At 37.4% G+C, this 25,928-nt stretch overlaps 1 protein-coding gene across 1 annotated transcript in view; it reads right to left on the bottom strand.

Moving 5' to 3' along the window:
- Positions 1–25,928, bottom strand: part of ptprz1b (protein tyrosine phosphatase receptor type Z1b) — a 60,463-nt gene that overhangs the window by 17,368 nt on the left and 17,167 nt on the right. Inside the window, exons 2-8 of the mRNA XM_030149550.1 lie at positions 16,906–16,974; positions 6,393–6,572; positions 4,500–4,651; positions 4,270–4,365; positions 4,067–4,133; positions 2,921–3,078; positions 2,088–2,238 (exon numbers count right to left, since the gene is read on the bottom strand). Of these exons, the coding sequence (XP_030005410.1) occupies positions 2,088–2,238; positions 2,921–3,078; positions 4,067–4,133; positions 4,270–4,365; positions 4,500–4,651; positions 6,393–6,572; positions 16,906–16,974 (873 nt within the window). The remainder of the gene's footprint in view (positions 1–2,087; positions 2,239–2,920; positions 3,079–4,066; positions 4,134–4,269; positions 4,366–4,499; positions 4,652–6,392; positions 6,573–16,905; positions 16,975–25,928) is intronic.

Raw genomic sequence — 25,928 nt, 5'->3', positions numbered from 1 at the left:
TGCAAACCAGTGGATGTATTTTACTTCTGGAGTTTTACCTTTAAACACGTACTGCATATTACTATGCTATCTATGGTAATGGAAGACTGATTGAACTTTGAACGGGGTAACTACCCTCAACTTTCTCGCTCAGCAGTACCAGAGTGACAAATGACAAACCCCTATACAATACAACAGAAAACACAAAGATGTACTGTATCTCACAGAAACGATGCAGAACGATGCATGTGAGGAAGCTCTTAAAGAAGAGTGAAGTCCAGAACGTGCCAAAAGAGAATTTCATTCTTGGATCTAATTCCATCAAATGAAATTTCAATATCCTCTTACCCATTCCAGCAAAGACAGATCAAAAAGTCCAGCTGCAGTCTGAGGTTAAATTAAGCCTAAACTCACTCCCATACCACCAACAACAAGAAATATCAAATATAAATCCACAGACCAATTCATTCAACCTACTCCATCTAAAGCTAAAATTAGCTTTAAAATAAGGTGCATCCACTGCAAACATATTGTGCTGAACTACAAAATGGAGCACCCTGAAAACCAAAAAACACACCTAACATGTGGGTTGACTATATAAAGATGGAGAACATCATAATAATTTCATTTTCTTTTAATGATCATGAATGTTCAAGCTGACCTTGGAGGACAGAGTAATCATTACACAGTGGAACAGAGGATAGGCAATATTTTCATCTTGAAAATAAAAAAACAAAACAAAACGTTGATTAATAATGTATTACTCTGATTAAACCCTGGGGCAGGGATTACATTTTCTCTGCTGTGCTTCCAAAAATGTGATGTAAATACTATAAAAAAATTTAAGGCAAAGTGAGAAAGGCATTCTGTACTTAACCTTCAAAAGCGAATTGAGAAAAAAAAAATCCACAAATGTAATGACAATAGACTCAAACTTCCTATTATTGTCTTCTACTCAAATTTGACTGTCACTTCCATTTTCTATGATTTCTTTTTTTTTTTTTGTACATTTTTTTAATATATGCTGTTATACCCCGGCTTGAGGAACCTAGTGCATGACATGAACAAGTGAACACCTTCCTTCACTCTCAAGCCACAGAGAAACCCCCAGGACGTAGGTTTGTGCATTTTAACGGACACAGGTTTGTTACAAATAATATGAACGAATGTCATGCGTAAATAACTGCAGCTTTGAGTTCGGGGTGGGCCAAGGCCAAAATAACAAACATAACTCAACTAACTGAGGAACCAAGGCTGACCTGCATAAGAAAAGGTAACCTAAATACAGAGTCTAACGTTCCTACTTACTTCAAAACAGGAGAAACAAAGATGTGAAAGAGACAAAACAAACAGATGTAAAAGACCAAAATAAATCAGATTAACCTGTATACATGCATGAAGACATCAGAGCATTGGGGACAAATCCAGGTGTGTTTATCCAATTTCTCATAATCAGATAACTCTTATTGTCTGATGAAGAATACCACATCATCCTGTTTACATGATCACTTGAATAATCTGATTACTCCAGATATGGGATAATGATCAGAGTATTAGTGTGCATATAAACAGACTCACTGTTTCATCCAATACAAGGTTTCTGTGATCTCTGTCAAAACTCATTATCTTCTCTAACTGAAACTCAGTGCTAAAATACAGTTGGCTGGTCATGAGCAGATAACCAAGGCTGATAAACCGGAAGGGTTTTACTAATGTTATTCAACTCCACTTTCAGATTCTTGGGTTGAAGGCTAAGGATTAAAATCTATTTTAATATAAGAGCCCTGTGTCTCTGGACCACCCTGCCCAAGGAAATACAGCAAGCTGAGTCAGTGGTTTCTTTAAAATCTAAGCTTCAAACGTGCTTTTCCCACTTCCCGCTTGTATTCCTGCTTGATGTTCCAAGAAAAAGATCCAAATGCTACCGTAGATGAACTTGTCATTTCACAAAGTCATCCTCTAACTTCTTGAGGGCTCTACTGATGTACAGTACAAGTACATCAAAAGTGATTGAAACTGTGTAAAGAACTGATCTGGGCTGGAAACAGGAAGTGATCAAGGATGGTGAAAAAGCAGCAAATATACTATCAGGATGGTTATCGACATACTAGGTGTGAGCACGTCCTCCACTCCGGTATAAGAGGCAAACACCTGGCCCATGAACTGCTGCTGCTGCTCCCTGAAGTTGCTCTGCAGGTAATCAGTCAGCATCACATACCCAGCCTGCTCCATGGTCATCACCTCACAAAACACCTCCAGCTGTGGACAGAGACAGGCAGGATAAACCCATGTAAAATGGCAAACAAACTGAAAACTGAAAGAACTTCTTTCTTTGCCAAACTTCACAGAAAACGGATGCTTTTGAGTGTGTGTTTTAAGAGGCTTGAGTCAGTGCCAGGCAGGAGACAGCACTGCTCTATTTTTGGCCAGCCACAATGTGCCCATGTCATGCCTTGCCACCCTCATTCCACTCACGCAAAAACACACACATACATGCACCAACAACATACACACCAGCTCGAGTGCTCTCATTCAGTCTTCAGTATTCTGCTCCATAATTAATGACTTACAGATGATTTCATCTAAGTTTGCTGCTGTTCAGGAGTCCTGGAATCAAGCGGCTTTAATTTTACAATAAAAGCTCATGTGGTGGCTGTTCCACAACATGCCTTTTTACCACTACTTAGAATTCCTGTTCTCCAACGTTGAGACTGGACAAAGCCTGTCACAATGCATCACATCAGTAAGTCTGTTTTCTGTGTCGGTACAAATGTCAAAGTTGGCTGACCTGAAACCAGCTACACAGTACAGCTAGACGCAACAACCACAGGCAGCATTAATGATGCACAGAGATGAACGTTTGCATCATTTCAGCTTGTATTATTATTAATTCATTGTGTTTGTGAGTGTGGTAGTAGATGCAATCTTAAATACCACGTACCTGTGTTTCCGATATGCTCATGGTCTGTTTAAACAGAATCCATTCCACTGTTTCAGAGCAGGGAGGGGCAGTCAGTGAGCCATTGTAGATGTAGTATTTATCGGTGTTATTAGGCAGCAAGGACCGCAAGGTGAAAGTTTCAATCGATCCGGTCTTACCTGAGGACAACACACAAATGAAAGGCTAAAAAGCTGTGTTGCTACAAGTCAACCAACCAAAAACACACTACATCTTATTCTTGTTCAGTAGTGATTATACTTTTCATGTGCTTATGAGTAAACTCTTTTCAGTTTTGTCTTTTAAATGCACTTTTTTTATTTTAATGTTTTGCTTTACTCTATTTTAATGTCTTTCTGTGAATGCATTTTAAAATCACGTTTTATCTCTGATGATTCTAATGTCTTCTTTTTCCTTTTTTGTTTTTAATGTAATTTCAGTGTCTTGCTTTTTTTCTTTTGTTGTGATTTTTTTTTATGCCTTTGTAAAGCACTTTGAGTTACCCTGTGTATGAATGGTGCTATACAAATAAACTTGCCTTACCTTGTCTTGCCTACTGAACTACTTCTATAACTTATTTTTGCTTCTTAATTAGAGACTGCATTATGATTGGTCTCTAATTATAGTGTAAATCTGTGAACTGGTTTAATGTCACACCGTACCTAAATTACAGCAGTTTTTGTCTTAATCATAGTTGGTGGAAAACTTCATATTTTGCTCCCCCTGTTAACTCCACACCTGAACCCAGTCAACTGGAAATCAAACAGTTTTTCTAGCAGGAAGATAACCACAGGAAGAAATTCAGACATTAACTTATTTATTTATTTATTTAAATGGGACAGTTCATATTAATGAATATTTACACGTAAATACGAGAGACTATAACCATACGGCTAATTTCCATCTCAAGTCCCATTGGCAGGTAAAAAAAACAAACAAAAAACAACAACTTACAGATAACATAATACCATAAGTGAACTGAGACATACAAAAAGAAAAACAAGCAACTATGTGTGCAACATAGTGCACACAAACAGACAAAAACAGGAGGACTAAGGCAGCCACCAAGCAAAAAACTATATCTCTAAAGATTGGATGCCAAAGTTTAAGTATGGCTCTGACCAAAGGGTGTTTGTTGGAGTCACCTACCAAACCTGCTCACGGTGCTGACAGCATCTATAACAGGACTCAAGTTCTCATTGTCCTCCAGGCTTGTCTGTGGACAGATATATGTTCTTCAAATGTCAAACTCTCAGAAAGGCACAGCTATACTTAAGCATTAGTCAAAAGACCATTTTAAAATAAATACAATATTCATTAATGACAAGATACAGATCAACGCTTCAACTAACCTCGAAGAGCACAGCTAAGGCAGTGATTCTCCCTCCGCCGCTAATAGCGTCATCGAGACTCTGGAAATCATCTGGATCGTAACAGTAAATCTGCATCTGCATAAAATAAAAAAAAGAAAAGATAAGTCACCTTAATACAGGGTTCTTTGGAAGACATGACACAGCAGTATGTAGACATATAAAAAAAATTCTCCCAGTGACTGTCTGTCTCTGGGTTTTGCAGTACGTACCTCCAGAGGGTATTTCATCCCATTCAGGCTGTGCTCAGACCCATCTGATGTTGCATTGCAGCGCCCCCAGTGGAACGTGATCCTGCTAACACGAAACCTGGAGCTCAGACCTCCTCCACTCACAAAGAAATCCCCATCCACGTTGATGGCCACTGAAACATATATGAATGGAGGTTAAAATTGCACCGGGATGTAAAATTCAGGTAACTGTGCAGGCTCTAGATTCATCTCATTTTATCATACCAGCGGCGTAATATTTTAATGAGCAATTTCCTCTCTGATTTCACAGAGAGATTTTCACAAAGAGGCAGAGATTAACTTCAGGGTGATGAAAGCTTACACATCTTTTTGTTTATCAAACCAGACATCACTCTATACTCTGCCTTTTCTCTTCACTGCATCTTCATTTCTCTCCCATGATCCTTCTCTATATGCTCTTTGTTGCTCAGCTTCATCCCTGCGTCTTCACATTCATCTTTCTTTTCTCGCCACATGGTCTCTGTGCTCTGTCTTCCTGGTTGCTTCCCTTTCAATTACATGGCCTTTCTTTATCTTTCTTTGTCTGACTCCTTCTCCTTTAAATCCCACTGCTTCAGTCCCTCATTAACCTTTGAGTTGTGAATCACTTTTTCAGCATCTGAAGAGTTAAGCTTTTTTTTTTCTTAATACATGCAGGGATTATGATACTGTGCTTCCAGCAGCAGAATAAAGTTGACATCATTTCCATACACTATATCTAGTACATATCTTTCATAGGGGATTGCTACTTTAATAGTTCTTGTCTGGATTTGAAAAGAATAAATCTTGATTTTGATACAAGCAATAAAAGAAAGCAAGATGGTACAAAATTATTGATGATTCCGATCAAGCAGTAACACGTGGACACATTTGGTGTTCAACAGTCTCTGTCATGTAATCTGAGTAACTTATATGCATGTATTATACATATTTGAGTAGGTCTTTATAATCACTTTAACATTATGTACAACAAAATTTGGGGAGATGAAATTTTTAGGTGAAAAATGTCAAATCACTGCTCGGTAACACGTGAACTTGAAACGAACATCAATTTTTTAAGCCTTACGTAAACATTCAAAACATGTGGTTCTTGACAGAAACTGATATCAAGTAGGACAAAACCTTTTAGATATTATGTTCAACTATGCTGAAAATAAATTTTGGAGTAAAATATTGAAAAGTCTCTGTTTTATTGACATGAGAATGTGGTAACACATGGACAGGCTGCCATAGTAACGCATGGACGACTCTTTACCATTATATGCATCACCCATAATGTATCTGGAAGTTTCACTCAAATATCTGAATTATAAGTAACTTGAAAATTAAAAATTGTTATTTTTGTGGTAACATGTGGACAGGGCCTTTTAAGCAACTCACAAATGTTCAACCTCATAAATATTAATAATTTTCACAAAATAATGAAAATCTAATACTTGAAACTTAACAATCGTCTATATAATCAACAGATGGAATATATTTTCAAATTTTTTTGATATAATTCTTGGTGTCAAATTCGAGCTATGGCTATGGTGTAAAAAGTACAATCAATAAAATCAGTTGTAACTTCTTGTTCTACAAGTGGTATTTTAAAAAGAATAACAGTTCCATAAAATAGAGATCTTTAGCTACAAAATGAGCCCACTTGATAAATGATGTGTGCAAATTTACTTTTTCATGTTGATGTTCACTTTCGTTTGATCGGACCCTGATATGGATTCAAAGAATGAAAAGAGATAAAAATAACAATGTTTGTGTCACAAATGCAGCCATGTAGTGCAATTAATAGTGGCATATGCTGCATACATCACCATTTGTGGTTGGGAGCAGATTTAAAATGTGATAAAAAGGTGCCAAAGAGGGACATGAACATACCTGTCTTGCCATTATTGTGGATCGTACTGGACTCTGCTATGAGTTTATCCCAGCCCTCTAGTTGCAGGTTTTGGTACTGCAGCCGGACTTGGGTAAACGTCTCGTCAATGTCCACAGGAGACTGTCTGGCACTGTTACAGGATGGGTACTTCTTACCCCAGTTGCGTTGATTCAGTGTACCTGTTTATAGAGAGACTGATGAATAATAAAGCAACTGAAGTATGCAAGACCTGCAAACTATTCTACTTCCTCCACCTTCTGTTGTCATGAGACAGCCTGGAAAACTATGTCTACTCTGAAAAAATAGTGCTCTCCACCTGTCCAGTGCCAAGAGGTGATCCAATATATTTTCCTCTGTTACAATCAACCAATTCACTCAATTTTCATTCCAGCATATCACAATAAAGGTTAAATTACAGGTCAAACATGACCGGTTAGTTGACCTCAGGTCACTCATTATCACAGCCCTCTGGTGACTCTGTGTGTGTCGATATGCATTGGTAATGCATGAGTGCATATCGCATATTCTGTATGTACATTTATTGATGTGCTGTGTAACTGGATTGATCATATTTCTGTGAACGGTTTAACACAGTGCTGCAGAAATTCTAAGATGCTATATTTGAGTTATTGATGGGCTGTATTTATTTGTGTGTTTTTATGTATTTGTGTTAAATAAGGCTGTGTTTTTCACATGAATAATGAAAAAGAACACTACCAGTGTAGAGCCTAGTAAAAATTTACATTCAAATGTATGACTGCATCTTAATGCAAACAATCAGAAAAAGTACGTTTGGAAAAACCTCAAATGTCATGTTTTCTATTTTAGTATTCAGAACACACTTACTTAGCATTTATTTTCTGCTCAATATCACAAGCTCTGAGTCAAAATTACTGTGAAAGTGTATTACTTATTTATGAATCTTACCTGACTTTAAAATTGAAGAAGATAATTTGCATGCGTATGAATCTAAAACGACTCATGAGTACAGACATGACACTCTTCTTTTACAACTGAAATCATGCACGTATGCGTTTATTGGCCATTTTACTGTCATACATGCAACCTCTTCACATGCATTAACATGCGATGTGTGCTACATGTAAGATACCTACATACATCCAAAGCAGCTGCATTTATTCTTGTGTTCTTTTCCTTTGCGTGAGTGAATATGTAATTTCCCCTGCATCCGTTCATCCAGTTTTAATATTCACTGATTTAATCTGAATATTTTCAGGGACACTGGAGTGAATAAAACAAATTTTACTGCTGACTAATATTTATGAGATACATTTATAGTACAGAGCACTGGAAAACTAACAAATAATGTATATCATTTTAGCATTAGGATACTTCATTTTTCTTTTTCTTTTTTTTTTTTTTTTTTTACTTTTCAAGAAATTTTAAATTAATACACAAATAATTAGATATCAGATTTAATATCATTATTGATGAATATTTAGAAAATGATGATACAAATCCCATACTTGATTATTTATTTGATTGCTGTTGCATATTTGTTCCTTAAAATAGGTTATTAACCTGGAATTTATCTCCTTACATACATGATCACAAACAGTGAAGCGCAAACACTGTACATGGCAATAATGGATAATGACCAAGCTTTAATAGACAAGTTGTTAGTGTGCGTATGTGTGCATGTTTTACAGTACACAGTAAAGACAATATGTGTAATGAGGTCAGAGCAGATGGTTTAACTGAAACTGGTCACACATGACTTAACAGGTATTGGTTTAAGGCTCAGAGTTATTGTGTGTGTGAGAGAGACAGTGATCCTGTTTAACACAAGTTCAACAGATCCGTTTTAACATTGTTGTATTTCTTTCTAGTTTGTTCATTAAAGTTAAACCTCTTTAACCAAACTGAGCTTAGTGTTTGTTTACAAAGTTGGTTTGCCTCTGAAACTATCAATACATAATCAATACTTATGTAATTTGCCATTACTAGGCTATAGCACACTAGAGCATCGTGACAACTGAGTGACAATCTGTATGCTCCTTAACAACTGTACATGAAGGAAAAAGGTAAATGAAAATTTCTAGGTTCCATGTGTGTTTTTGTGCATAGTATGTGTGTTTGTGTGTCAGTTAAATGTGACCGTATCTGCCCCTTCGGTCTCATCCATCAGCATCATAACACACACACAGACAGCAAATTACTCTTCTGACATAATGCTGCCATGGCAACAAGTAGCTGAGAGGAATAAAAAAAACCCTGAAGCCACAGTTTCCTCTCCTTATTTTAATACATAAACACATAAAATGTATGCACACCCACTCGCACTTCAAAGTTAAAGACACTAAGATTAAATATGGAAATTACACTCCATATCGCTGAGCTCTGCTCGCTCTCTTCCACTGTCTCCCTTCTTTATATTTTCTTAAATAAAACCATCTCAGTAAATTCAATTACATATCATAGCCAATAAAGTGCATGATTTAAGATTTAATCTGACACCCAACAGTCTGGCATGTAATTTATGTTTATTTTCAAAGCAACAATTAATTATTTATATCAATATTTTCATCATTGGTCGCTAGCTGTGACATATTTAAAAAAAAAAAAAAAAATCACTAAGGCATCTGAGACCATTCTAACGAAACTCGCTTGTGTTCAGCAGAACCTTAAAAAGCAGTCATCTGTTAAAGTGGCCACGACAGAAACCACTTACACCTGATGCTGCTGCTGCTGCTGCTCATTTCGCTACAACACCCTGATCATTCCAGCCATGAATCTCAGGGGTAAAGAGAGAGGTGAAATGACGGAGGTACAGAGTGTAGAGTATCAAAGAAGAAAGAAAAGATTTCTGGAGATGCAGAGGAAAGACTAGAAAAAGGAGGAGGCACAAAAAAATGAGACAAAAGAATGGTTATAAGGAGAGGATGACATCAGGATGACAACAGGTGGACAAGAGGACAACAGACAGACAAAGGGCATGTAAACAAGATGCAACAGAAGCAGAAGGAAACAAAAGGACAGCAGAGAGACAAAAGCAGGAAAAATCTGACGATACAAAAGAACAATAGCAACCAAGGGGCAGTACCAAACCTTAATGCTTTTACTTTATTGACAAAACTGCTTACATACTCTTGAGTACTGAAAAAAATTCTTGATTTCATTTGGTACCATCTGATACCAAATTTCAGTGCCTAGCATCATCAGCCACAGTGCATGCAGTATGCAGAACAGCTTTTATACCGTTTCATTTATCAGATTATTAATTATTAACAACTTCAACTTGTAGAAGAAAGCACAGAGCATCCTCAGAGACCATCACCATCCAGCTCATGCTCTGTTCCAGTGGGTGGAGTCAGGCTTCAACCTAAGGCACAGGACATTAAGGAGGGAAGGAAGTACCCCAGGCCACTAGTCACTCACATCCCTCATACTCTTACAGACATTTAACTTAACTAATACCATGTTTTTAATTGAATGTGCAATAACCTGTTCTACCTCCCAATACTTTAATCAAATGTGCAGTAACTTGTTTAACCTCCCAGTACTTTGATTTTAATTTTTTTTTCTGATACAGTACCCCATTTTACAAGTGAGTATTTGTGTCTGTCTGTGCAATAACTGTTTTCATATGTTTTAGCTGTGTTGTGTTTATGTTTTGTTTCCGTTTTTGTTCATGTCTTTTTTTGATTCTGTGACTAAGGGAAACGCACAAGAATTCCAATGTATCTAAACTGCGATGTACCTGTGCAAATGGCAAATAAAGTCTATTCTATTCTAAATAGATTTATTTTTTATGTTGCAAAACTGCTGTAAGTGCTGAAAAGTAAAACAAAAAAATTGTGCTGTAATGTGTTATGTGTTGTGTGTATTTTTGCTGAAATTTTTTTGTAGGAACCAGTATTGGCGCTACGAGATTGGTACTGGTGAAAGAGGAGAAACTGAGAAACAGTACATTTATGTGGCTTCCAACAGACCAAACTGCATTGATCTATAAATTGCTCACAGTGAAAGACAGAGTGAGTTCGTACATGCACTGATATACTATACGAATGTATGTTTCACGTATATACACATAGGTGTACGCACACTTCCAAACATGTGCATTTAGCGTCTGTCTCTCTCCATCTGCCTACGCGTACGCCAATTAAGCTCCCATAGACAGCACAAACACACACTCACACACACACTCCCACAGAGCAGATTTCATCCTCTGTAAAGAGGCTCTGTACTGCTGAGCGAGCTAACTGTTCAGAAAACAAGCAGGATTATTAAATTGAATAATGTAGGGCTTGACTTTTTGGGGACTGTCTACTCCGCTTTGCATGACTGCTGGCAAAAATAGCTGAATATGTATGAAATATTAACAGATAAAAATGCTTGCTGGTTTAGTTTAACCCACTGTGGTGCTTTAGAATCTGCATTATTGTCTGTCAGTATGATGCAGCCGAATATTTAAACCTCCAGTATTATCTCCCACAGACTCAAAAAGTAGCCTTTTAAAAATCATTAACGCATTCACTTAGATATTAAATTACTTCTGCAACAACTGAGTATTTTCATTTCCCATCACTTTATTGTTGCAGGAGAAAATATATTTAGATTAACTTCCATTTAGACTCATTACTGACCAGTAAAGAGCTGCAAGAACTGGACAATGAAAAAAATAAAAATAAAAAATAGAACTGGACAATGAAGCTCCAAAACGGCTATTGCACTTGTGATCTGTGATGAGGTTGGAAATACAAGTTCTAACCTTGTGAAAGAAACCATAAAGATCCAAACCACAGTGTCCTCTAGAATAGAAAAGGAGGACAGAAAGCAACAATACTGATGGGAAACTAATGGCATGAGAGAAACAGAAACTGTTCTTCATTTTTCTGCAAGGTGGTTATGATATGGGGGGAAACGTAACATTACACTCAGCAAAAGTAACTACTGCCATGATTAACATTTATTACAAAATACATTTCATATACATTTTAAACTAATTATCTGCTATATTTTTACCTCTAGTTTAGAAACATTTACTTTATTGCACTTCATTAGGTATTTTGTAAGTTTTGGTCCGAGAAATTCCTTGAAAAAGTTAGGGAACTTATGATTTACTGAATGTATAGATGGAGTTTGTCACTGTGGGAAGAGGAAAGGACAATGTGTCCATTACTCATAGAATTCAATATTAAATGGCAGATGCAGCATTGGAAAGAAGTTGTTCAGTCATTAATATTGACATGTATTTCAATCTCAGTCTGTTGTGTAATTCTTTGATCCCAACAGCAGACGGCTGAACAGAGAAATAAGAAATATTCTTTTGTGTGAAAAAAGGCCTCAGTCATTTTTATTCGGGAGAATCTATGAATTAATTCATAGGCACACACACATACACACTGTTCACACACAGACATAAAGGAGCAAGCCTAGAGCTGACAGGATCTAAGCGACTAAATGAATCCATTATGAATGGCATAGAAAGGGCTTCATACACATCACTCATCCAGTGAGATCTCCGATATGTTAATGGCATCCATCACATGCATCAGCAGCCACCCTATCTGACTATCAAACCTGTCAAGAAAAAAATAACTCCTTATAAATCAGTCTCCATATGCTCTTCCTGTGATCAGTGTCAGCTCTGTCTAGACATGAAAACATAAAAATGTCTTAGAGATAGATGGAACAAGACTCTGTATGGAAGTACACTGTTAAATATTAAACAATGAGAGACTAACTCTGTCAACTGATCTAGTAATTATCTGAACTGAGACACAACGGATGACAAAAAACTTAGCCAAACATAAAATTCTGAGTTCATAAATTTGGCTCCCACCACCATGTGAAGCCACCACTTTGTAGAAGTGTTTGCCAATGAACTCATTAATGCTGCCAGATACTAGTGAAGGCAAAGAACTAGAAAAGAATGCAGGCAAGACTGTGTGTTTGTGAATAAAGGAACAGTTACACGTACACACCTCTGCATCATTACCTCATGACTCCCATAAGGCTGCAGGAGCAGCCGCACAGACTGAGCAACAACTGGAGCAGAAGAGAAGCCAGCCTGAAGTATTTGGTGACTAAGAGAGCAGTTGAGAACATAGTGGGTGGTGCAGACATATACGGTACACAACAGATGAGACAACAGACGCCAAATGAGGAAATAACAAAGTCATAAAGCTTTTCTTCTTGTCTGAACAGAAGCTCAAATGGCCCAATTAAAATTGTGTAAAAAAATCAGAAGTAGAGAAGACTTTTTTCAAGACCTGAAAAACTAATGTACAAGTCAAGACCTGAAAAAAGTGGTTTTGACCTTTGTAAGCCATGATGTCTGACCTGCAGAATACAAAATCCATTTTTTTTATGTTATTAGAAGTGCCAGAATTTTCAATCATCTTACCTTGATTAAAACAGGATTAGTGTTAGGATAGTGTTTTGTGTCATATTTTTATACAGTCCTTTTTGCACTGATTGTTTTTGTTGCTAAAAAAAAGAGCTGCTTAACTGATATTTATTGTTCCTGTGACAGTGACAATAAAGATCTATTCTATTCTATTCTATTCTATTCTATTCTATTCTATTCTATTCTATTCTATTCTATTCTATTCTATTCATTAGTTGTTTTCTATGTCCAACTGGACAGTTCTGCCTCTTGGATGACAGAAAACATTTTCAAGTAGAAAAACTAGTCCAGTTGAACATAGAAAACAACTAAGGATGAATGACAACCACTAGGACAAATGAGAACTTACTCTCCTTTCACATAACAGCTTCTTGCTTCCTCCACACATAAGGCAATTACAGTAACAGAACAAAAGAAAGGCTTTTCACGTTGTCGTCTTGTCATTGTTAAGTTCCTCACAAAGCACTGTCACCAAGCACTGTCATGACATGAACACATTTTTTCTCATTTTCCTCTTGGGGTCTGAAGGATGAAGACATCACACCGTCACTCAGACTGTCCGTATTAGTCTAATCCTAATAACAATTAATTAACATGATTTTGCTGCCTGAGGAGAAGCTGGTACATGATGTTTTCTTGGAAGCCCCTGAACAGCTTAAGCGAGAACGTGATTGGATTTTAAATGTGAATGTTTGGTGCATATCAACCCCAGTTCACTTCAAATCAGAACCGAGAAATGGTTTAAAGATACAAATTTATGATCTAATGCAGACGCACGGAAATATTGGGATGTAAAATCTGTGTGTGGTGTTTGCATGTGTTTCCACTAGGGGAAAACTGAAGCTGTACTGCCTCTGGCTATGACTTAGCTGGATCAAGAACAGAGAAGAAATGCAGAGATTAAAGAGATTGAAGATTTAGAGGTACAGAAAGACAATGCACAGAAAATCTAACTCAGCAAAAACATTTGTGGTGAAAAAGATCAGCACACATAGTCTTAACAGCTGATAAATCATAATGATGCTGCTCCAAAGAAAACCAATTCTTTAAAATTATTGCAAAATCAAATTCAATATTGCATCTAGTTTTATATTTATGTTTTTATTAGGGGTGCAACAGCGCACTTGTTTGTACCAAACCGTTTCGGTTCGGGGCCTTCAATACAATATGGAGGTGTACCAAACAAATACATGTAGGCTATGTGAAGAACGCAAACACTCGGGAAGCAGGGTGGCCACAAGCAGAACCCATGTGCAGGGATTCCGATATGTATGTACATTCTCAGCACCTCTGAAAAAAAAACAAAAAAAACAAAAAACACTTTATTCTGGGGCTGGGGCGCCAATAAGGGGGTGTAAACATGACAACAGAGAATATAACAGAGGTTCAGAAGCCAGGTTGGACGTTTATAGTGTGTTAGTTTCACTTTTGGTTTTCGGTAGTTACAAAGTGCACCCCCCCTTCACTGGTCTCCTTCACTGTACCGAACCAAAACTTTTCTGTACCGTTACATCCCTAGTTTTTATGTGCATCCCTCCTGAGAAGTAGCTTGTGAAATAGCACAGATATAGTTGGAAGCTTTAATAACAACTTCTTGGTATCACTGGGCAAAAAAAAATTGTAATTATTTTATATAATTACCTTTTGGCCAGTCATAGGTGTTTTCAGAGAGGTGAGTAATTATATTTACGTGATTGGATGCAACTCAAATTATGCCGTTTTTTTCCCGCTGATTTCGCTGACTTTGTCTGAGTTCAGCTAACGGTGTACTACAATAAGGTCTTTATAGTATCACTGTATGTACTATGTCTCATTGTATTTTCCTGGAAGAGGAAACTCACAGTTACTAGAGCGCAACATTACTTACTCATAAACACTTACAATACAAACACATCTACACTCATAACAGATGGGGCAGTTGGGGGGTCCAAGGGACCCCCTTGGGAAAAGAAAACAGTAAGGGATGAGGATGAAGAAGAACAGGATTTGTTACATGTACAAAGACAGAAATATAAACTGTGTACATGATGTTAGAATATTGTTACTTTAAAACCTATAATCATTAGGAATTACAGTAGTAACAAGACTTCTATGGAGACTATTTAACTTGCCATAAAACTGCCATAGGTTAACATTATTGCCAACATTTACATAATGTAATCTGAATCTAATAGTAAACATGGTCTAAACGCAATAATAGTGCATACTATATTTCAGAACAGTTCACTGCTTGTATTGTAAGAATGACAAAATAATGACAAACTGGGAAGGTGAACAGCAAAATATGGAAACTGTTACTAACTAAATTTGTACAAACCTATCTTAAAAAGTGAACGTAGGCGATGAAGGATAGTGGCGACCTCTATAATTTAAAGTCTAAATTGTATATTAAACTGCAGCGAGTCTGCCACAAACATTTGGGAAAAGTACTCTGAGTTTTCTCCTTCGCCTCTCTCGTCTTTTCAGGTCGAGTTCTTTTTCTTCAACTCTTCTCCTCTCTGTCACTTACTCTCTCACTTTCTTGCCACCCTTTCTTTCATTGGCTTTATTTTCTGTCTATCCCCCGTACTTCTGACCCAACTAAAAAGTTGTGCATGGTGCCTCACAATGAAGTACGATTCTTTCACATGTTAATGCTTTTACTCACAGCTCAGTGCACAACACAAGGGGAGAAAAAGAGCTGGTAAGAACAACAAGACTGTGTGTAAGTGCACACATACATACACATACATACACTTCATTTACAGCTATAGTTACATGGATCCAAATGAACTGCTATGGAAGAGTTGAATTAAACTTTAACTTCAAGGAAAGAATGAATGATTGCAAACGTAACTACAGGACAAGGATGGAAAACAGCTCATGTTAATGTCAGAGAGGCTTTTCATCATGCATTTCAATCACAGAAAAAAAAGAAGAACTGCATCCATGTCTTGGATATGATGGTAAAGATCTGAGTAAAGGTGTGTATATTTATAATCAGGCAACAAAACAAATATTAACAATGCCAAAAATAAAACATCATGACTGGATAGGTTACATGTGAGTCTTGAGCAGACAAACTGTACTAACGCAAGTCCATTTATCTGGGTTATTAACCCTCCAAAAAGCTATTTATCAGTTCAACAATAACAACAACTAAATCTGTAAATGTGGATTTTTTATGTTATTTTCTATTGTATTTTACCCTTCATGTGTTATACATGATTCAATCGGAGATAGTCTGCCCAGTATTAGTTCTGTGAATGATATTAGTACAGCATTGATGATAATTATACAGATACCGTACAATTATAGCTTCATCCATTCGCTGCATACTAATGCATGGATTTGTAAGAATATGTAGAAATAAAGGTAAAAGAATGATGTGCATAACTGTAATGAATGATGAAGAAGCCCCCTCATCCTCACAGTAAATTGACAGATGCCTCATCAATGACAGAAATGAAAGGGGAATGTGCTGTGTTTGTGACAGTTCATATACACTATCACATTAAGTGTACAAACCTTAGTCAACAGCGAGTGTGCAAACCAACTGAAGGAAGTTAAACCTGATTGGTCAAAACTGATGAAAAAAGTGGGTCACAATGATGTAAGCTCTGTGGGTTTTTGGCTGCAGGAAAATGCATCATATTATGAGCCTCCACTGAAAAGACTCGGTTACCTCTGGTGATCAATTTAGGTTACAGGTTAATAACTTTAATGGCTCTGTATTCAGCCCACTGCTGATCTTTTGAGAACAGTCATTCCTTCAGATTCCGCCTCACCAGTCAGAAGCTAATCTGTCTGTCTGTGTCGACTCTTTGTTTCTGGTGAAGCACAGCTTAGCACAGCGGGGGCTTCGTGCTGAGTTAGCTGATGTCATCCAACCATATGGTCTACAGCAGATCAAGGCTCTCCCATGAGAGATGTTAACAGATAAATCCTGTGATTTATGTCATATTCCGAGTGATTTACCAGCCTGATGGAACTGTGGCCATTTTAGAGCTTTTTAGTGTGTAGATTGTACTGTCAGGAAGTGAGAATTTAAAGCTTTAAAAATAACTGCTAAATTACAATTAATATACCAAATCCTCATCATTTTCTGTTTCCTTCACAGTCACATATAAAGTAAAGGGAGACCGCTCACTTATACAGACCTGAATATGACCAAGTGATTTCTTCTGGGAGTTTCCTCAAGCCCTGGACCAGCGGCTCTGCAGCAACAACTACAAGAAAAGGAAAAGAAGAAAGAAATTGAAACAGCCTACAAAAACACATCAGTGCACAAATATACACATGTTGTTAGATGAAACCATGACCAGCTGCTTTGACTTCCCCATCTGATGAGTGACAGGCTTTTCCCGTCACTTAGCGGATGCATTTCATAATGCTCCATGTAAGAGAAGACCGGCTCCATGCACATATGGAAGATTTTATGTCACACTTACAATATGCAATCAGTATATTTCTGTTACTGGTCATTACCTTTATCAGAAATGTACTCTTACTTTTGTCTGAACAGCCACAGCATTTTCTGAGTTTTGACATTAAACTTGGAAAGCACTCAGCCAGAACAAATGTCAGTGGTTATCACTATAAACCAGTTTACTTGGGTGACAAGTGTACTGAACCAACACTACTACACTCACACAGCTATCTATAGCTGTAATTTTCACTCAGAAACGTGAGATGACACAAGGACATATGAATGTGGTAGTGTGTGTGTGTGTGTGTGTGTGTGTGTGTGGGGGGGGGGGGGGGGGGGGGGTCTGAGTAGTTATATGGGGATGTAATCACTTCTGGTGACTTGGCTCCATTATGAGGACTATACAGATTCCTACACTGATAATAATACACATGCATTCACATCCTAATAGCTTAGGTCTCTTCCCTCTCTGGCCTATTTATCTATTCCTCAGCACATAAGGACACGATTAGAAAAAAAAAATAGATGAATGTGCACGCGTATTATTCATACTCATTTCTCTGTGTTTTTTGTTGTAACGCTCCCACTACTACTCTCTCCCATTCTCGTTTTTCTTCTCCTTCCTTCAAACCCAAACAAAAGAAGCCAATGCTCAGCAAAGTAATTATTACTAATAAAAGCCATTATATTATTTAAGGTGCCATTCAGGTAACTAGCAGTTTGCACAGGTAATAGTAATGACATATAATGAGTAGTGCTGTCAAATGATTCAAATTTTAATCAGATTAATCACAGTTGCTGTGGATTGATTTTGATTAATCACAATTAAATATCATTCATTTTTAATCTATATTAATCGTGTTTCATTTTGCATGCGCAAACAGACTCAGGAAAGAAGGGAATATACAGTATATGCACTTAACGTGCTTATCAAACACTTTCAGCAGTTTCAACAAAACAACTTGAAAAAACTGTTCTGTCTTGGGTTTTTTTGTCCTCATATTTCCATCCAGAGGGCCATCGCACTGTTTAGTGTCTTCCATCTTTATGGGTTGGTTCTGCTGCCTGTCTCTACCGGATCAACAGCTAATTTGCACATGCGCGATGCTAACTCTACTTGGAAAACCTGCCCCAAATGCGTTGGCAGAGACGTTCAGAGTCATTCTGCGCTGAAGATGGGTTAATTGCAATAAAATTTTAATCAGATTAATCATGATGATGGAATAATCTGCGTTAATGTGTTAATTTTGATAGCCCTAATAATGAGCAATTACAGATGGAATATTTAATGTTATGAATTGGGTTAAAACTGGCATAACATACAAAGCCTGACCAATCCTCTATTTATATTGAGACTAATTACAAACAAGAGATGGGAGAAGGTAACAAAAAGATACAACAGACACCTGTGGAACTGAAACGATGGAGGTGAAATGACTTTGGTGGAAACAGAGGGAGTGAGACCGATGTCAACAAATGAAGATAATAAGATAAAAAAACAAATCACAATATCCAAATTCACTCTGAATGTTACAAGACAGAATGAATAAATGAAAAGTGTGCTGCACAAAACTACATATTTAGTCTTTTTCATGTTTAACTGTGCACACAGAAACAATCCTGCAAGAAGATAAAAGCCCTGTGCAGAGTCAGATTTAGGTCATGGACAACTATCATCATATCCACTACATTAAGTCTGTCCCTGTGGCACAGTTGAACACAGTATAATCCCATTGTTTACTATATAAAGCAACAGGAGAGAAATGCAGGATGACTTACTGCACATATGTGACAACATGCACGTTTGTACAACACTGACATAATTTCTACATTATAGGGCATTTTATCACAGTATGTGTTGTTAAAGCTATTAGGACACTCCATGCATCTGCACTGACAACAAACCTCCCCTGGATCAGCTGTAAAATTTTCTGCATTGATGAATATTCAACAACCCTGTACCAACGCAGCAGTGTGTGTGTGTGTGTGTGTGTGTGTGTGTGTGGGGGGGGGGGGGGGGGGGGGGGGGGTAATATTGTACTCCACACTTATTTCAACCATTTTGTTTCTTTCCAATTTTCCCAAAAGAATTGATGCTAAAAGTAAAGAAGCTCTGCTGTCTCTGTTGTTTTTGGGGAGCTCTCAGTTCACTTGCTGACAAGTTGGTTGAAGTTAAAAAAGACTCTCAGTGGCTCCATAAAATGCCAGAAATATGCCAGAGCTGTGTTTTATTCCCAAGGCTTAAGACAATTTGAATACCATGAAAACACAGCTTTCTAATGATGCATTTTAATGAGTATATACATTCAGAACATGATTGTTAGTATAGTACTTCATCAGTACCTCAAGAATAGGCTGATAGCACTTACCTTTAATATAGATTTGATTAATAAACATTTTATTTAAGTGAAAGGAATGTGAAGTACCATGAAGGCTGTTCTCCTTTTATAAATGATGGGTTACTTGCAGGACATCTTATTGGATTTATATTGTACCATACTACACTGAAAGGAACAGCACATACAGTGCGATGTAAGATACGGATATTACGGCCTTGGTAGAGCTTTGTGACACTGTAATTTCCTATTTCTCTGTATTACTTTTTACTATGAACAGAAAATATAAAAAGAGACTCTCAACTTCAAGAGGGAACAAGACAGAGGGGAAGACAGAAAAGATGCAAAATACGACACAGAAGAAAGACTCAAGTCGAGCAGTACATGAAAAGAGTATATCGAGATGTCAGCTGTGTGAAGAAATGCAAAACTACAGTAAGAAACAAGAAAGTAGTGTACCTTAAATCACCATTATGGGACAGGATAAAACAAGCAGCATGTTTTACAAAACAAATGTCAGGATAGTTTTTACCATATGTAATTAAAAATATGTGCAAAGCAAAATACTATTATGAATATGAGGTGTGGAAATCAATGTGTCAGTGGTGAACAAAATGAACAAAATAAAAACTCTAGAAAACGAACACTGTCACACCAGGAAGAGAATGACGAACAAGGCAGATTTATGCACTGGAGGACTCTGGGCCCAGGTGATCACTGGCCCATTCTACATTCAGCTACTAAACAACACACTGCTGTCAAACACCAGGGATCGCCGCAATGTTAAAATACTAATCAGGTTATTTACAGTTGTGTTTCCCACTGTTATGTTGAATCTGCACGTTCACGCTGGCACAAAGGGACTGACAAGAGAAATAAATGGAAGGAGGGAAAAGAGGAAGACAGTGGGGTTACAGCGTCAGTAATGGTTTCATTATCACACTGTGAGGGATTTTAATCTAATTTGCCTCTGGCAGCTCACTGTGACAGACACACACAGTTAGATGCACTTAGACACATACTTAGATACAGTCACATGCACTAACGATCACCTGTTGTTTCAATTGGGATGGTGAGGAACCGAATTTCCATTTAAAAAGATATTTTTTGTGGATATTTCTTAGCCTAAGGAGAGCATCTATGACAAATTAGATTTTTAAGTTCATTTCTATTCACAAGTAGTATGTAATCCACATGTAATGCATTAACAAAAGCGATTCCACAAAACCAGGCAGAGCAGCTTTTACTTTTTCAGATGTGACAATACAAAATCCATTTGTCCAATGTCCAGAGTAGACAATCAGTGTACGTATCCTCACATATCTAATAGATTAAGGTTTCTATTGATACTAGCTGCATTTGCAGGCACCACCGAACCAGTTTGGTTTTTCTTCGCTGATGGATTATACCTCTGGGACAACCACTGTGTCTAAGCACCATGTTACTGATAATGAAGGAAACCGTTTTTTTCGCTCCCACCTGGTGTATTTACAAGTCCTCATGGGGTTTTAATGAGTTATGGGAACCAAACTAAAATAATTCAAAGAAGCATAGAGAGGAAATGTGTGAAAGTTACCAGACATTTCAAACACCTTGTGTTTCACATCTGTCTGGTGCTCTATTGAGGTTTGTCAAAGAAAATTCTAATACAGCGATAATGACATGAATACGATAATGATAAAACTGCAGGTAATGAAGGCGATATGATGGCAGAAAGCACACCACAAACATATCAATACACAAATATGTTTAACATTTAGTGAACATGTAATTACAAGTAGGTAGATGATTAACAGAGTGATTTTACATTCAACATTTAACACTTCAACCTATGGATAATGAAAAAAGTCCTACTTTTTTTTTTCTCAGTAAAGACAATGTAATCCCTGTATTTGATTGGACATGGCAGTGATGGGCTCCTACAACACACAGCAGATGTCAGTCACTGAGCAGTAGAAGAATGAGATGATGAGACAGTACTGCTCAGGCGAAGAGCCGGGCACAAACAGACACTGGTGCTCAGCTTTAACAGCACAGTGATGGGACTTGATTGCTGCGGACTGGTCATCCATGAAGCTCACAGCTGAATCACTGTATTATTCCACACATGTGCACTCTATCTGCTTTATCAGATTTCCCAGGCTTCAAAGACCTGTCATTAAAGATTTAGGTGGCTGCAGCTGCAACAACACATTTATATAGATGGCTTTTTATGTATTAAAAGGTCAATGGTCATGCAATTCTGCAACAAACCCACTTCACACACAACCATTTGCAAATCTAGTTGAAATAATGACTCAGCACAAAATGATGATAACCTGGTGCTTATTAATAAAATAAAGATAGATGTGAAAGTTTGGGTTCATCCTGCTTTCACAAGGTGAGAAATAACAGCCCCACACTTAACAGCTGTTAACCAACCAATATCTAACTAGATAACTGTGATTATTTTACATAATCACAATTACAGTCTCCATTCACCTGTATAAAAAACTTATAGGCCTACTACAGTGGTAGCATAACTTTATTACGATGGACAATAATTATCTTAACTGTTATGTATCTACCTGTGTTATTGCAATATATTGCACTCATGCATTGACCTGTGAGAATCCACGGGTTCTAGAAGCAGTAGAGTTGATAAAATGGGGAGTTGAGTTAAGCTTACTGGTGTAACACACAGATTAGGAAAAAATATAATGGCCCTCATTTTGTTTTGTATTGATATCAACATGGGCCAGAGACTTTCACACAAGACTGAACGTAACGGTTTATTGCGACTTACTGCTGTTCTGTGTCCGGAGCCACTGAACTCCGGACACCTGAACTTGCAGCTGTGAATGGACTCATCCGCAGGCTGCCTGTAAGCCCATTGTAATTTTGAAAACAACTAGTAACTCCAAAAGAATTGGTCATATCAGTGAGCTGTTTTCGCCTGTCTGATCCTTGACCCAAAATACATAAGTATTCTCTTCAGTTTTTCAGTTATAAAGCTGGCACACATACACGCACACAGAGACCACTTGGCTTTTATAATATAGATTTGCAGGAAGAAAACAATCAGACATTCTGCCATGCTGACTGCTTCTGTGTGATGCTCCAATGATTTTGTAAAATGTATTTTTGTCACCGATCTTGTTGAATGTCTCATGCGTTGATCTCTTAACAGTTTCATGCCCTTAAGATGTCAAAAATATGGAGTAAGGAGTATTTCACAATTGCTTTTCTGAAGCCCTTGGCCCTTTTGTGTCTGAGCCAGAATAAAAAGTGAAATAAACAACCAACTGAGGCAGTGTGTCAGCCAGACACCTGACACTCTGCCGAGTCCTCTCCTACTGGAGTGTTGGGCTCAGCAGCCAATTTACCACAAGCACCACTCGACAACATGTTTTATGGCCAAAACACAGAGAGCCAATGGACAGACTGTTAGGCTGTTAGGCCCCACTTGTCAATCAGTTGGATGGTGATATCCTATCATTGGCAAAGGATATTTTTTGTTTTATGAAGTGCCTCTCTCAAATGAGTGACTGCCAAAATGTAAAATAGAGGATTGTCAATGATAGTGGAAAAAGAATTACTTTTTAACTAAGCAAAATAAGTGACACACTATTTATTATACCTAAGTCAGTTTTTTAATGTCATGTAATCACACAAAAAGTTATCACAGATGCAGGTGTAACGATATACAGTACTTCAACTCTATTTTCTCACCCATCTAATACTGTAATATGTCTCCTCGGATTCTTTTACATCAATCCATCATGGTCATTTTACTCATGTAGCGATCAAATGTTTTGTCGTATCCATAAAACCCTTTGACCTATGAACCTCTTAACTTACTGATTTCTTATATTTCCCAAAACGCCTTTCAAAAACCTCCAGAGAGGGGAACGTGAACTTGTTGCTTTCAATCAAACGCAGACGTGTGGACGAAGAAACAGAACCAGCTGCCTGTCATGTAACTGTGCTACATGCAGTTAAAATGTTAAGATTTTTATGTAACGATGGTTTCTTTGGGATGGAGACGCTGTAGGGAGGATTCTCTCCAGTCAGCTCAGTTATTAATGTTGGGATAAGTGAGCCGGTCCCAGCAGATCACTAATGAATAGACCGTGTTGGATTACAGGACTCCTGGGGGTGATTCACTTGAAATCCCTGACATGAGGGAATCGCTCATCGTCTGTACCAACACATACTCATTTTGAACAGTAGATGTGATTACTGTTGTCCTGTTAAAAGAAACCTTGTGTTTCTCCAGGGACAGAGAGCCTGTGTGTTCAACGTACACAAGTCAGAGTATGTTTAATGTGATGTAAATAGATGCATCTATGAGGGAGGGTGTCTTAAGCTGGTATGTTCTTCAACAGCATATAACAATTTTAAAATCCTCATCCCTTGTTACAATGCATCACAGGGTGCTTGCTCTTTATCTAAATAAAAATTCCAGACTTTTTCAAATCAGCTATTTTTCCCCCTGGACCTTGACTTTCTGTTCTCTAATACTTGCATGCCTACATTTTTGTTGAGATTGTACCTGTTGTCTGTTGTAGAAAAGTTCATTTAAATAAATGCATGAATGAATGAATGCATAATTTGCAGTAAATTGTGTTTATATGACAGAAATGTTTTCAAAACCTATGAAAATCATAAAAGTGCATGGATATCACACAAACAAGTTTCACAAGAGTCATTCCAGTACCGACCGGTTTGTGAAATCATATAAATTTTTTTATATCCTTTCCTCATGGATTGACCTTTTTCGCACTTGCAGGGAATACGTAATTGTCGCAGAAAATGACTTCCTGCCAAGTGTCAACACAGTGAGACAAAATGGATAAGACAGTGTACACAACCTGCCTGCCAAATATTACATTTGTCAGTGTTGCAAGGTTCATTGACGAAACCTCTGTAACCGAAAAGAACAAAATCAATAAGGGGTACAAGTTTTTCCACGAGGAATTTGTCCCTGAATGTCAAGGTAAGTAGAGAGTGATTAAGCTGTTACTGAGCTGCTGGCTAGAATAACAACGTATAATGTACAGTCGACCTTACTAAAGCATCATAGTCTGCTTTGAATGAAGCATTCTGGCATCAGTTTGTTCTGTTTAGGGTTGTCCAAGTAGACATCTTCTATGTAGCAACAGTAATGTTAGCTCAATGCCATCACCAGTTAACCTTTTTTTCAGGTAACGTTTGTGTTTATGTACGTGTGAATCTATCCCGCCAGATCGCCTAAATCCATTTCGGCCTAACCTCACCGTCCACAGGGAAAGAATGAAAAGACACATACGGCTGCTTTAGGGCAGAACAAGAGCAACCTGGAACGCAACAAAAACTTTTGTTCTTTGCTTGTGCCATAGTTGCCCTGATTGGCGAGGAATTAGAATTCTGTGACAATTACATATTTCCAGTCAAAAATACGTAAGTTGTGAAAAAGGTCTATTTCATATCTTACAAAATTATGTGCCTTTGAGCATAAATTCAAGTATGATGAGAGAATTTTTTCCATACTTTATTAAGACTTTCACACAAAATTCCAGACTTTTAAAGGTCTGGAGAATAGTGTATCAAAATTCCATGATTTTTAAGACTTTCAAGACCTGTGCAAGCACCCTGGCATCATGATGTTTGGAGCAGAAATGCAGCTTCAAGACATTCATGACAGACTTCCTATAATCCAGCATGCACAAAATTATCAGTAAATACGTTCAGAACTAGTAAATCAATATTCTGACAAAGCTCCTCTCAGCAGCCTCTGTCAGCACATAATGAACAACATTCCTACAGTGAATTACAAGTAAGTGAACTAAGTACAGCTATATCCCTTGCAGAAGTGAAAGGAGTCTAAGATGACAAATGCTATAAGTGATCACTAAAACACTCAATGTCTGTGTTATATAGCACATGTCACCTGTTGACCTCTCATATACACACACACACACTCATACCCAGAGGCACATACCTCCAGGGGCCAGACTATAACTTATATAGCATTCAGCTGTGGCCATGTCAGCTGGTTACATCAGTATATGGTTGACTTCTCTTTCTTTCACTGTCTTACTGTTTCTCTCATATTACCTTACTCCCTCGTTCTATCTTTTTTCCCTCCTGTTTTTAATACAATCTTGTTCAAGACAGAGGTCTCTGACTTGTACTCTCAGTACAAGTAGACCATAACTAATTGTTAATATCATAACTGCTTCATCTGCAAATTGATTTCTTGATTAAATGACTGTTTAATCTGTTAAAAAAAAAAAAAAAAAAAAAAATAGGACTCCCTTGCAATGTTATGTCGGCAAAGTGAATGAAATATTTCACTGTTATTAAGGAGTCAGCTCTAGGTTGAAATCAGCTAAATTCTCCCCTCATCCTCCCCTATGGTGACCTCATTAGAGTCAGTGTTTGGTTTGTCTACTCT

Source organism: Sphaeramia orbicularis, chromosome 12 (genome assembly GCF_902148855.1).
Source record: "Sphaeramia orbicularis chromosome 12, fSphaOr1.1, whole genome shotgun sequence".
NCBI classification, from domain to species: domain Eukaryota; kingdom Metazoa; phylum Chordata; class Actinopteri; order Kurtiformes; family Apogonidae; genus Sphaeramia; species Sphaeramia orbicularis.
The sequence above is the reverse complement of the archived record's forward strand: the minus strand, read 5'-3'. Positions and strand labels throughout refer to the sequence as shown.